The sequence below is a fragment of the Budorcas taxicolor genome, chromosome X (assembly GCF_023091745.1).
Source record: "Budorcas taxicolor isolate Tak-1 chromosome X, Takin1.1, whole genome shotgun sequence".
Classification (NCBI taxonomy): domain Eukaryota; kingdom Metazoa; phylum Chordata; class Mammalia; order Artiodactyla; family Bovidae; genus Budorcas; species Budorcas taxicolor.
The window spans coordinates 88453741-88467220 of record NC_068935.1 but is presented as its reverse complement, the minus strand read 5'-3'; the positions used below and the strand labels follow the sequence as shown (position 1 = coordinate 88467220).

General features: G+C 44.7%; 1 protein-coding gene across 1 annotated transcript in view; it reads left to right on the top strand.

The window, feature by feature from the left end:
* Nucleotides 1-6423: 6423 nt before the first annotated feature.
* The window catches only part of DGKK (diacylglycerol kinase kappa), a 176039-nt gene continuing 168982 nt past the window's right edge, over nt 6424-13480 (top strand). Inside the window, exon 1 of the mRNA XM_052662711.1 lies at nt 6424-6939. Within this exon, the coding sequence (XP_052518671.1) occupies nt 6424-6939 (516 nt within the window). The remainder of the gene's footprint in view (nt 6940-13480) is intronic.

The window sequence follows — 13480 nt, the reverse complement described above, 5'->3', positions numbered from 1 at the left end:
TTTTTTTTTTTTTGTGAGATCTTAGTTCCCTTGCCTGGAGAATTCCATGGACTGAGAAGCCTGGTGGGCTACAGTCCATGGGGTCAAGAAGAGTCGCACACGACTGAACAACTAACACGTTTTTTAGTTTCATGAACAAGGATTGAACCTGGAGCCATGGCAGTGAAAGCCTTGTGTCCTAACCACTGGACTGTAAGGGATCTCCCCAGCCTCTCTTTTTCTTAATCTCCTTTTCGTACCTGTTTCTCACTCTTCCATCATTCCTCCCCACCAGGTTGGTGCCAGAAAGAAGTGCTTGTGGAGAGTGGTGGGATAATAAAGTATGTGCAGGGATAATCCTTACTAAAAGAATCTCTTTTTTTTTTTTTTTCATTTTTGGATAAAGACACACACATGCACACTCAAATACAGAGAATGACTAATGCAGTTGTCTGCTTGCCTCCATTATTGATGTCATACCATGAGGGTTCTAAGACAGAGTCTTTTCTAGCCATTCTAAACACCATCACCTCAGGAGTGCTATCAGCTCTTTGCTTTCCCTCACCCGCATCCTACCCTCCCACACACCTGTGATCTGTCACACCACTGCTTTCTCTATGGCATTAGAGCAATCTGTTTTCTCTTATTACTCACTGCTTTCTCTATGGCATTAGAGCAGTCTGTTTTCTCTTATTACTCCGGCAACGGCACCCCACTCCAGTACTCTTGCCTGGAAAATCCCATGGATGGAGGAGCCTGGTAGGCTGCAGCCCATGGGGTCGCTGAGAGTTGGACACGACTCAGTGACTTCACTTTCACTTTTCACTTTCATGCATTGGAGAAGGAAATGGCAACCCACTCCAGTGATCTTGCCTGGAGAATCCCAGGGATGGCAGAGCCTGGTGGGCTGCCATCTATGGGGTCGCACAGAGTCAGACACAACTGAAGCGACTTAGCAGTAGCAGCAGTTTAGATCCTTGGCAGTTCTTGACTGGATGGCTGTTTCTCATCAGCTTTTCCCCATATTAAAGCCATAGTAAGTCAAAGATACTACAAAGATCCACTTTTCTTATCCTCCTTCAGATTGTCCTCAATCTCTTAAACTGCTTTCAAGGTCCATAACCATTCCACTCCTGCCTCCTTAAGACTTTTCCCTCATCTCCTCTATTCTGTTGGTCATTCATTATCGGTTAGAATTTCAAATTAGGAACTCCATTATGATGTTGAGCCCACTGAAGTCAAATGACCCATTATGGACTGAATCCAAATAAGTTGTTAAGCAGGTTGGGCCAGCAGCCTTGGCAGTAAATACACAAAACTAGAGGCTGCAACAAAAATAAAGAATCATAATTTCACAAATGACCTGAAATTAACTGGATACCAACTCAAAGGGAGCAAAGTAGATTTTGTACATGCTTCCAAAACTAAATACACTGTCAAGGATAATTTTTCTCACTAGTTAGTTTTACCATTTTGCCATGCCACCCCTACTCAAACAATATTCATTGACTCCCAATTACCTTTAAAATAAAATCTTCAAATCCTTCAGTCTGGCATTCAGTGTCTTTTACAACCTGCCTTCTTCCTAACACTTATACTTACTCTGCTCTAAATTCATCTTTCATCAGTCCTTGGTAGGGTCCCCCTACCTCAGTATTACCACCAGGTTTCAATCCCTGCTCCTCTCCCTTCAGCTTCCTTCTTATTGATTCGTATTAACTGCGTCATTCAAGACCCACTTCAAGTATGCTGTCTTCCAAGAAGCTTTCTCTGATTCATTTACAGGATCAGTGCTATTTTGTGCTAGGACAGACTTTAAAGCTAGCCGATCAAGTTCAACTTTATCCCCTCAACCCCTTTTTTCAGATGAGAAAACCTTAGGCCCAAAGATAGTAAATGATTTGTATAAGGTCATGCTGTAAGTTTAGTGGTAGCAACTTAATCTGAAGCCAGAGTTCCTGACTCCCTTTGCAATTTCCTTTCCACACGGTCACACTTTGTTCCACTGCTACACCCCATGTGCACGAAGTGTGAAGTCATAATCATAAACCGACATCTGTGTTTGGATTTTTTTTCACCTGTATTTGTCCTATCTCAATCACCAAGTTCTAAAAATTATTGAGGGAAAGGATATTGTCTAATATTTCTGCTCCATCTTCTCCTTCCCCATCGCAGCTAAAAAGGCTGTATATACCTCAGACTGGCAGTAAATGCCAGTTAAATCTTAACTGTGGAATGCTTCACTTCAAGAAAGTATAAAAACAGAACCAATAAAACAAGTACACACTGGGTGAATTACTATATTACATACATATTCAAAAAGGTTCCTCTAAGCAGGGGCCTCCTATAGTGAGGTTGGCTACAGATCATTAACTACCATCGAGAGAAACAGTGAGAGTTGAGAAACCTAAGGGTAAAAATGTAAGAATCACTGCTCCTCTTACAGGCTCAAGAAATAGAAGGGCATTAAAGCAGACTTCCTGCTTTGTGATGGAGAGGATTCATGCAGCCCCTGTCTCACAAACCCCAACTCAGCCCTACACTCTGGGAGTTGAGTGACACAAGTTCTAAATGTCTGTTCCAGCACTAATTATCTCTGTGACCTAAGACATATCACTTAATCTCAGTGGACTTGTGTTTTCTCATCTGTAAAAGGTTAGAGGGATGTGGAATGGAAGTCCAGACTTGCTTTGCCTCACACATTTACTGTGAGGCTAAAGTGAGATAATATATGTGAATGTACTTTAGAAAGCAAAGGCATTATATGAATACAAGGTATTAACTCTTAAACCCTCAATCTTGGATCAATTAAATCCTATGTGACTAGAGCAAGTGAAAGATAATGGGTTTACATGTTAATCCCCTTGAAATTAATTGTCTGAATCCTCTACCCTCCTCAGTAAATGCTGTTCTTCATCCCATCTCTTTATTTTATTTAGTGGAGTTTTATAAAGGTTGTTATTTTGGCTTTGCACATTGCCAAGGTGGCAGAAGTGGGGAAGATTGGCAGCTAAGACTCAGGAAAGGCACCCATTTCATCCCTAAATTGCTCTAAAAGGGAAGGTTTAGGAAAATTGAAGCTATGGGTCAAGGAAAAAAGGGGCTTCCACTTAGCTCAGCAGTGTCACACTCTCATTCAATAGTGAAAAGAAAATGAAAAAAAAGGAGTAATAAGAGCTTTAATTTGGCCACATTTCTTGGGTTTTCTCTACTTTGCCTCTCCAGAAATTCTAACAAGCCTGAAATCAAGGATCTCTGTTCTGACTTGGATTGACTTTATTTTGTGTGGAAGTGGGACAAATGCTAGGGGTGGGGGTGAGGTAGCATATTGCATACCCAAAGGTATGAGCCCACCATACTGATCAATCCTTCATCCTGCCCAATTGGGTAACATATATAACATGCCAAAAAGTCCCAGCTGAGGGACCATGTCTGCCCTGGGACACACAGAATCATGTCCACTCAAGCCTCTGTGGAGATGGTCATCATTCTTACTCTTATGTAGCTCTTGGCCCTTCTGTCAGTATTGTTGAATTAGAAAAGAGCCTCTTAGGAGATCATCAATCATCTGGAATATCAAATACTTTTTAGAAGCAATTCAGAAAAGAAAGACATCCTAACCGGTAAGCTGCACATCCATTTAGCAGACATTTCCTGAATCCTTACTATGGCCTCAGCCCTGGGTTACATTTTAAAGAAAATACACAAGCATCCAAGTAAAACTTTCTCTCTAAGAGACCAGTAGACTATGGGGGAGAGGAAGGTATAGATAAGATACAGCAAAAGTGTCTCCCTAACTCAAGCACCAATCAATCTATTCTAACCATCCTCCCCTTCTCTCCCCCGCCCCACCCCCCTGCAAACTGTGGTCCCATGAAAAGCACTGCATTCAACACTGAGCTAATGAGAGAAAAAAAAGCAAAACAAAACACTGCTGTAACATAAGGCAATAAGGCAGCTTCTGATGTGCTGAGAACTTTCTATTAAATTAATCATAATACAATCTAGCCAATATATCTCTAGTAACACACCCTAATGGAGCAAAAGTCACCCACAGACAACTATTTTAACATTCACCCTCAAACTAACCTTGCAGCGAGAGTTTACATCATACATTTCGGACTCCTTGTGATTAAATATAGAAGAATAGACAAGAGTATCAATTAACATATACAAAGCAATAGCTCCAAGTTTTCCCCTGGTGGTGCCCTGCTTGATGACACCCGGTCTATGCCATCACTCTCTAACCCAAAATGTCGTTCTACTCAATGACTCCTCTGCCTTCAGCTCTTCTAATATGCCAAGGCCTAGTGAAAATAAGATTTAAATGTGAGATAATGGCCCTTTCTAAGGGTAGAGATTTCACCAAAGCCTAAAAGCCCGAGAAGTGAGCTCCAAGCATAGGCTTACTGGCTGGTCAGGTCTGGCATCTGTATGTTCAGTCCTGAACCCTTAGGGGTAAAAGCAGCTTGACTGCTTGAGTAAGGGATAGAAGAGAGGAAGAAAACCCCAAGGAAGATGAAGAGGATGAACCATCTGTGTGGGTTTACTGGAAGGAGTTCTGCCATCAGTGAAGAACTTGATAGACAAGGTTCACCTCCCCTGGACTTCTCCAGCCCCAGAGGTTAGGGATGGTCCCTGTACTAGCTTAGTAGCTGTCGAGCAGTGTAACTGTTCTCCAGAAGAGTGGGCTGAGGCTGGGATGCTGCAGTGAGGATCTGGGAAATGTAGCTCTCATCAGAGATTCTGGTCTTTGGAGGGGGATAGGAGAGACTGTCTTCTGAGGTGTTAATAATAATAATAAAGCAAATATTATTAATATTTAGTGCTGGGATGTGGTGTGGGAAACAAAAATGTTGCAGATTCTAGAAAATTCCGGGTGGGTCACTGTCAGTTGGCAAAAGAAGAGGGATTAGTGGAGGACATGGTCTGGGAGGAAACAGGGAAAGGAGGGGCTGCAAAAGAAGAGCTGCCATCCACAACAGCAGCATTATGTGTGTCAGAGATAAATTCACTTGTCATATTTCAAATTAGGTTTATAGGTGCTCCTTCCCCCACTCCCACAGAGCAGTGACTTAACGAGTGGTCTTCTCAATTTTTAATTGCAATTTTGCAGTATATTAGCATCTAAAGTCTAGCTCTGACTGAGGTGATAGTTTGTATGTACGTGAACATGTACATGACTAACAGTCGAGAGAGCTTCTAAAGTCTCCAGATGTGGTGGGAAGGGTGATGCGGCAGGCACCGGCCGCTCTTTTTGCAAGAGTATGCTTCCGAGGTATCAGGAGGTGAAAAAGGTGTGAGTGTTGCAGTGAATTTCCTCAGCCCAAGATGCACACACACACATTAACAAGTTCAGTAAAAAGTCCTCCTGAAACCTGACAAGTCCAGCTAAAAGCAAAAGGCAGTCTCCTACCGTAAAGGCGAGCCAGACAGACGCCCGGCCGGATCGCTGCGGATACCCGGGCAGCCTCAGCTCAGGAGAGCACAACCGAGCCGCCGCTACCCGGGTACTCTTGCCTGGTTCCTGGGCTACATCCGCGGGCTGCGGAAAGCCAGGGCTCTCGCCCAGCTTCATAACACACGTTTGCCGAAGCACCCTCAAACCCTGTACCCTAAGGCAAACCTCTCAGATCTGGCAAAGGTCAGAAATGCAAAAACTGAGACGGGGGACAAATTTTACTTCAATGCAAAAGATTGACCACACACACACACACACACACACACACACACACACCCATTTTACTTCAACCCCAAAGACTGAACACATACACAGAGACACAGAGAGAGATACACACACCCCCAACCCCGTGCCAGCTAATTTCTTTTCCCTCGTTAGAAAAAAAGGATTACTTGCCCACAGAGGCTTGGAGATGGGGGGCATAGAGGTTGGTCCGAGGCTAGGTTCACCTGCTGCTGAGGTGAGAGAGCAGACACAGGATGGAAGCCGACCTGAGCAGCAGCTCACAGCTGGGTGGTAAGGGGGATTGCAAAGACCCTCAAGTTCGCTTCTAGCTTTTTATTTATTTTTTTTTCGCATTTGCGTCACTAAAGGGTTAAACACAGCGGGGCTCCAACACCCCCCTCTCAACGCCTCCCCACTCCCCCTCCCCTTTTTGTCTTCCCCCTCCCCTCCCGCGCGTCGCTAGGAGGTCATCAAGCGCTCTGTCCAGTCCGCGTTCTCAAGCCCCTCTGCTTCCCGCCCATCCGGCCCGTGGCTGCTTACGAAGAGGTGTGCGCTCACCGAGGGGCGTGTTCCAGCACTGGGAGACGCCGAGCATCCCCCTGTTAGACCTCAGAGCAGAGCCAGCCATGGAGCGGGGCGGGGGAAAGTTTGGCACCTTGAAAGGGGTTGTTGAACTGGGGTGGGCGGGGCGCCCGAGGATACTTTAGCCCTCCGAATTCAAGGGCGCCCGCTGCCCGGACCTGAGGCGGTGTTCGGCCATGGACCGCGGAGCTGCCGCGGCCCAGGGCACTGCCCCGCCTCAGGATGGAGAGCAACCCGCGGAATCTCCAGAGCCGCCGCCGCCGTGGCCGCCGCCGCAGCCGCCGCTCCTGCGGTCGCCGCCGGCGCGGGCTCCTCGGCTGCTCTGCGCGCCTTCGCCGGAACCGGCACCGCAGTTCTGTCCCGAGCTTGCTCCAGAACCTGGTCTGGAGGCGACCCCAGAACCAGCCTCAGAACTCGACACAGAACCGATCCTAGAACCAGATAGAGAACCAGCCCCAGATCCAGCCCCTGAGCCGATCCCAGTACCAGCCGTAGAACCGGCCCCCGAGCCGGCCCCAGTACCAGCCAGAGAACCAGCCACAGAGTCCTGCCCTGAGCCGGCTCAAGTGTCCCGTCTGGAGCAGAGCCCAGCACCACATTTATTGCAGTGTCCGGTGGTCGCTCCAGAGAAGGGTCTAAGGACCTCGCCAACGCCGCGAACACCAGTGCCAGTGCCACTGTCCAGTATAAAGGTAAGAAGAAGACCCCCTGGGGCGGGAGGGCTCGTAACCAGGCGAGGCCGTATGGCTATCCTGCTTTCGGGACTCTGGACACCCTTAGCATCCCATTTGGTTGCCACGGACTAGCAAAGATGCTCGGAAAGATGCGGGGATGTGGGAGCCCAGGGGAGAGGGAAGCGGTTGGGAGGTGGGAAGCAACATGTGGAAGTGAGAGTGGGCTGTTGGGGGGAGCTAGAAACGGGGATGATAGCACCGGTTGGGAGTCAGAGCAGTGTTCCCTATGAGAAGTGACAGTGCGGTGAGCGCCTATATCTTGAAAAAGAAGAGGAAGACGACCCAGGGAGCGAAAGAGACCTAGAGAGGTGTTAGCGGCCGGTCCACGGTACCCAGGGATGGGATTGAGTGGGGGCAGTGGAATACACCTATTAGCCGCGGTCACTGCCGCAGAGGCCCAAGCTGTGGAGCCGCAGTCGTTTGATTGACCCCCTCCCTGCCACTGGGGAGGGAGTCCTCAGCTTGGGCGCAACTGGCAGCGCTCCAGGGAAGGGCCCGGAGTCTCTGTTGCCCGCTGGGCGCTGGTACTCGATTCGGGTGGGGATTAGGGGTTGGGCGGCGCCCACGCGCACTGCAGGGGAAGGGCAGGGTTCGCCCGAGAGGACTGGGAGAGCATGCGTGCGTCGAAGCCACCATTCCATCTGTTTGCAGGATTTCCCGTCAGGTAGGTGCAAACACAGTGTTACAGTGATGGGCCGCGTCACAAGCGGGCGACTGGCATCCCGCACTGGTGCCAGTTGGAATGGTACAGGAGTCCTGGTTTAAAGACAGGAAAATAGGAGTTGATATTTGAGAGCGTGTGAATGGGAACCCTCCTCTCTTCCAGTCTTCAGAGACGCCTTTGTAAATGTTGCACTTCACGGGGATCCTCCTGCTAAGGGGGGAGGGGGAAAAAGAAGGTTTTCGGTCTTTCCTTGGACCTTGAAACCCCGAAAACGGTGTCTGATCTTCAGGAGTCTGTCTCTCATGCTTTCTTTGTGATCCCCCTACTCCTCGTTTTCCTAAACTTCGTTCCACAAGATTGTGAAAATCGTAATAATGTATACATACACCTTCATTGAGCTTCGCCCCAAAGAAAAGCAATACAAAACACAGAAACAACACACCATACCAACCTGCTGCTTAGCAGGGCATAGGGACAAGGCTCAGAATCCTGTCACTCTGGACCACACACTTGTAGAATGTAGGGGACTGGGGGACAGAGGTTGTCATCTCGAAATGGAAATGGAAGCGCTGGTTGCTTCCTGAGTTATGAATAGGGAGGCTTGAATTTTTGAAAAAGAGAAACAATGAAGGGAAAAGTTTCACAGGGGGAAAAAATGCACAGGTTTCAAAAGAAAGAAATAAAACTGCAGGAGATTAAGATTAAAAAAATAATCCAACAATCCCGCTTTCACAGAGGGTGGATCTCCATGCCCCACCATTTCCTCCTGCAGCCCTTCCCTGCAGTGATCTCTAGGGCAGCTGGGCCTGGGAGGTCACCCTAACCAGGTGCTTGCTCTTGTCTTTTTGGAAGAGTTTGCATAAAGCTGATAAGAAGGAGAACAATAAGGCTGACCTGACTTGTGGCCTTCTTGAGATTCCAACAGCAGGACTGAGAAACTGACACCTGAAGGCTTAATTACCAGGATGGTCAGTGAATGTATGGCCTCTTTGGCCTCTGAAAGACTGACTGCAGGCCGGGAGCTCCAGGGATGAGCCCTGTGACAGAGGGAAAGCATCTCTCACCAGCTTGACAAGAAAATTTCTATTGCCAGACAGATAAGGAGCATCAGGGTTGGGGAACCAGGTTAGCTTCCTCCACACAGCGTCCATTCAGGCATGCTAGCCAGCTGGCCCACAGGTACTTGGCCGTCTCAGCAGGTGACAAAGACCACTTCCCTCCAGTTTGATTTTGCCAAGTAGAGCTGGTTTTGTTCCGTCACTTATCTTGTAGAGTGAGTTTCTTCCCATCTGTGATAAGGGCCATATACACGAACCCTAGAGAGTTTTGAAGGATGCAAAAATCTGGGTAATGCTAAAACTGCCAGGAGCAAACACTTCTCTAACTGTCTAGGTGTTGCTATGCAATTATTTCCTGGTGCAGATGAAAACACCTGATCTTCAGTGATAGGACCATTCTCGGCTGCATTCTCCTCAGGCAAATAGCACCCATAACCAGCTGACTTGGATCTTAACATTCAAGGCAAACAGGCTGCCATCTTATCTAGGGTTTTGTTGCATTGTTCTCAGACACTGCCTTCTTGAGGCAAGCTTGGGGAATGACATACATATACACACACACACATGTATACACACACACACAGAATCTTAGAGATCAAAACAATATATAGCTCTCATCATACAATGAAATCCTACATGGTAAGCACAGTCAGTACCAGTAGCATGAAACTAGCCTGATAAATCAAAGGACAAAATGAGTGAAACCAAGGCTTTGAATGTGACTGCAAATTTCTCCCAGATAACTTTGCTGACCAGTACTGCACTAAAAAAAGGTCTTCCAGTGTGTGGTCTGCTCTCTTTGGGGGTTTTGAACCTGCTGGTTGCAAATCTATGACAAGCATAAAGGTAAAGACAGAGAAAAGAGGGCTCGTATTTTCTTTCCAAATAGCTACCAGAATAACAGTCTGTGAACCAAATCTATTTCCTTCCTTTCTGAAATGGTTTAATTTCCAGGAAATGAGCCATGGTCTCCCACCTGGTGGCAGCAAGTGTAAGTAAAGACGTGTGAATTGGTTCTTCAACAATGCTATAACTCTCTTGGGTGGGGCGGGGGGTCCTACATGTGAACCATATTTGCTTCCTTTCCTTCAACTGTGGTTGAAAAAAGACCATATGTATTTTTATTCATTGGGTTTGATCAGCTATGAAGTTATAATCACACCACACAGGTGACTGATGAAATACACTTTTGTGGCTTTTATTTCTAGGGTGGAGAGGGGCCTCTGTATCCCTCACGCCTAATAACTACACAGCAGTTACCATTATATCCCAAACCATAACAGAACAGTTTCTTGGTATTTTTGCACACATTTTCTTACAAAGCAGCAGGCATTTGCTTATATGACACCTGGTAATTCTTACTGGAATGCTTTATTATCTTACCTATGACTGAGCTTCTCAAAGGTAGATACCATCTCTCCTTCCCAGTGCCCAATACAATTCAGCCCTTTCTATTTTTGCTCAATAAACACTTGCTGAAGCTTGAAACCTATCAATTCCATTTTCAGCAATGACATAGAGACTGCTTCTGTGAATGAATAAAAAATGCATTCTCACTTGTTTCAGAGGGATAAGTAAATGCTTATTTAAATAGCCTGGAATATATAGCCCTTGGGGAAATGCAGTCAATCTTTCCATTTTCAGAATGAATGTTAGAATCATAATTAAGAAGCAAATTACTAACAATTAAAAAACTGATTTGGAAAGTGTCCTTATTCCCTGCAGTCTCAGCAGCAGCAGACTAATGATGTTGTTGATTTCAGGGGTAATACATTTTTTTTCCCTAAGTGAACAGAATATCTGCAGTGACTGTAAACAGCTTCAGGATTGTAAATTCGAATGTTTAACCTGTTGAAGGTCAGGATGAAATTACTTTCCTTCCTCTTAGGCTCTTTCCCCCCTCCTTTCCAGGTTTTGATGACACCATCTGATATATTTGGTATATTCTGAGAGCGCCTGAGCATTTGCTGCAGGATGTTCTAAAAAAGATAATGAGATATTTGGCCAGTGGTCTTTCTTTTCTGAGAATACAGTTCTTATGTGTTTATTAAAATCTCCAAGTGGGACTTCTGCGGATCTGCAGTCCAAAAGGCACAGGGACGGCTGAGCCATCAGTTACCCAGTGCTTCCAGGGAAAGGGAGAAAATCCACAGAGGCCAGGAAAGCATTCAGGGGCATTATAACAAGGATTATGTAATGCCCACTGCTATTATGGTACTCTATAGTTTGCAGAATGCTTTCCTCTGCATTATTATTAACTCTTTTATTCCCCTGAAGAAGGCAGCAGGGTGGGAGAGAGCAAAAATAGAATGTGATACCTCATGAGTGCATGCATGCTAAGTCGCTTCAGTGGTGTCTCTTTGTGACCCCCACGGACTGTAATGCACTGGGCTCCTCTGTCCATGAGATTCTCCAAGCAAGAAAACTAGAGTGGTTGCCATTTCCTCCTCCAGTGACACCTAATAGGGTATAACTATCAATTTATCTATTATAGATTTTTAAAAAATCCAACATATGCCTTTCTGTGACACACAAGATGCTCATTTGTTTAAGAAAAACTTTTAAGCTGACATTCCATTAGCCTTGATTTTTTTTCCAAAGTAGTGATTGCTGTTCCCTGTGTGATGCTCCCAGAGGAGACCATCACAGAACAGGAGCCTGAGAAGGAAGGAGAAGAGGCACAAGACCCCAAATCTATTACTCCCAAAGAAGCCCGCCTTTTTTTCTGGAAAGAAAATAAATAGAAATTCTGCTAGGGATATGGTTGCCAATCTTTCCAAAGCCTGCCTACTATAATCCTCTAAGTGGGAAAAAACGTAAAGCATTTAAAAAAGAAAGCAGCCATTCCAAAAGGGAGATGCCCCCACCCTCACCAAAGCAAATAAACCTTATTCTCAAAATAGAAGAAACAAATTTACAAATTTTTTAAAAAAGGAAGGGGCAATGACCCCAGATAATGAAACTCCCCTGAAAATTATTTTAAGAAAAAAAAAATTCTAAAGGGAAGAGCTCCTCTCCCTCGACAAAGCCCATGAAACATATCCCCAAGAGAAAAATTTTAATGAAAAGAATGAATGAGAAATCATCTCAAGGTAAAAAGTATTTTTCACCCTAAAATTTTCTTGAAACTTATAAACTGTATTTGCACCTCATGGCCCATGCCCAGTCTCTCACAAAACCTATGGGTGCAAAAATAAGTTGATGTCCACCAATCTCATCAAAGCTCCCTACAGTCATCTCTTCTAATTATATGAGATGTCCAAAATAAGCAAATCCTTAGAGACAGAAAGTAGATTAGTGGTTGCCAGGAACTGAAGGGGATGGGAGGGCAAGTGTGGGTGATAGCTAAAAGGTATAGGGTTTCTTTGGAGGGCAATAAAAATGTTCTGAAATTAGGTGGGGCTTCCCCAGTGGCTCAGTGGTAAAGAGTCTACCTACAATGCAGGAGACATAGAAGATGCAGGTTCCATCCCTGGGTCAGGAAAATCCCCTGGAGGAGGAAATGGAAACCCACTCCAGTATTCTTGCCTGAAAAATCCCATGGACAGAGAAGTCTGTGGGCTATAGTCCAAAGGGTCACAAAGAGTAGGACATGATGAGCACAAGCACGATGTTTGCACAGCCTGTGAATATACTAAAAAGCACTGACTTGTATGCTGTAAAGTCGTGAATTTGACGGTATGTGAATTATATCTTAATTAAAAAGATAAGATTGTTCCTCCAACTATATGATAATAAACCTACTACCTTCCCACAAATAAGCAAACAAATGAATAAATTTTAAAAGAGAGGATCCTCTTAAGGCCCTCCAACCTCACCAAGAAAAATAAATTTTATTGACTTCCATTTTTTTTTTCTTTTGAGAAAAACAAAAGGGGAAATCTCTTCAAGGGCATATACTTTCAAAATCATCAAAATCAATGAAAGTTATGAATCCCTCCACCCAGATACATGCAAACATTTTAACTTAATAAAGAAAGAAATATTAAAGGATAAGGTTCCTGATCTTACCAAATCCCCTGAATGTTTAATTCCCATGAAAGGGGGAAAAACAAATAAATAAATAAGGGGAGATGCCCCTTCCTCACCAAGAACATGAATATTATTTCAAAATACAATTTCTTTAGGATTTCGAAGATTTAAAAGAAAATTAATGATGGAAAGACGTGTGTTGGTGGATGGGATAATATCAAAGAAATGAATACAAAATCCTCTTAAAAAGAAGCTCCAATCTCACAGACACATGAACTTTTCTGTCAAAACACAATGAAAACAAATGCAAACAATTTTTTTAAAAGAAGGAAAAAAGAAAAAGAAATCCTTCTAGTGAGAGGTGACCTGAATTCATCCAAACCCCAAAGCTTTATTTTTAATATAAGAAATTTTTAACTTGGAAAGGTAAGAGAGAAACAGAAACAAGACCAAGAAAGTCCTCTAACGGAAAGATTTCCTCAGTCTCCACAAAGTTCCCTTTTCTCAAAACAAGTAATGCATTTAGAATTAAAGGGGAAAGAAGAAAGAAAATAACATTTTAAAAGAGAAATCTCCTTTTTAGGGAATGATGAAGCTCCCAAACTCATCAAAGTCCCTGAACATTTTTTTCTCCAAAGAAAGAAAGAAAAAGAATGAGGGAGGTGGGAGAAGAGGAGGAGGAAAGGGAGAGAAAGGATGGCAGGGGAAAAGGAGGGGTAGAAAGGAGGGAAAAATGGAAGAGGAGAAAGAAGAAAATAAATTAAGGAGTAATTTTTTTAAGGAAGAAATTCATAGGGGAGGTGAA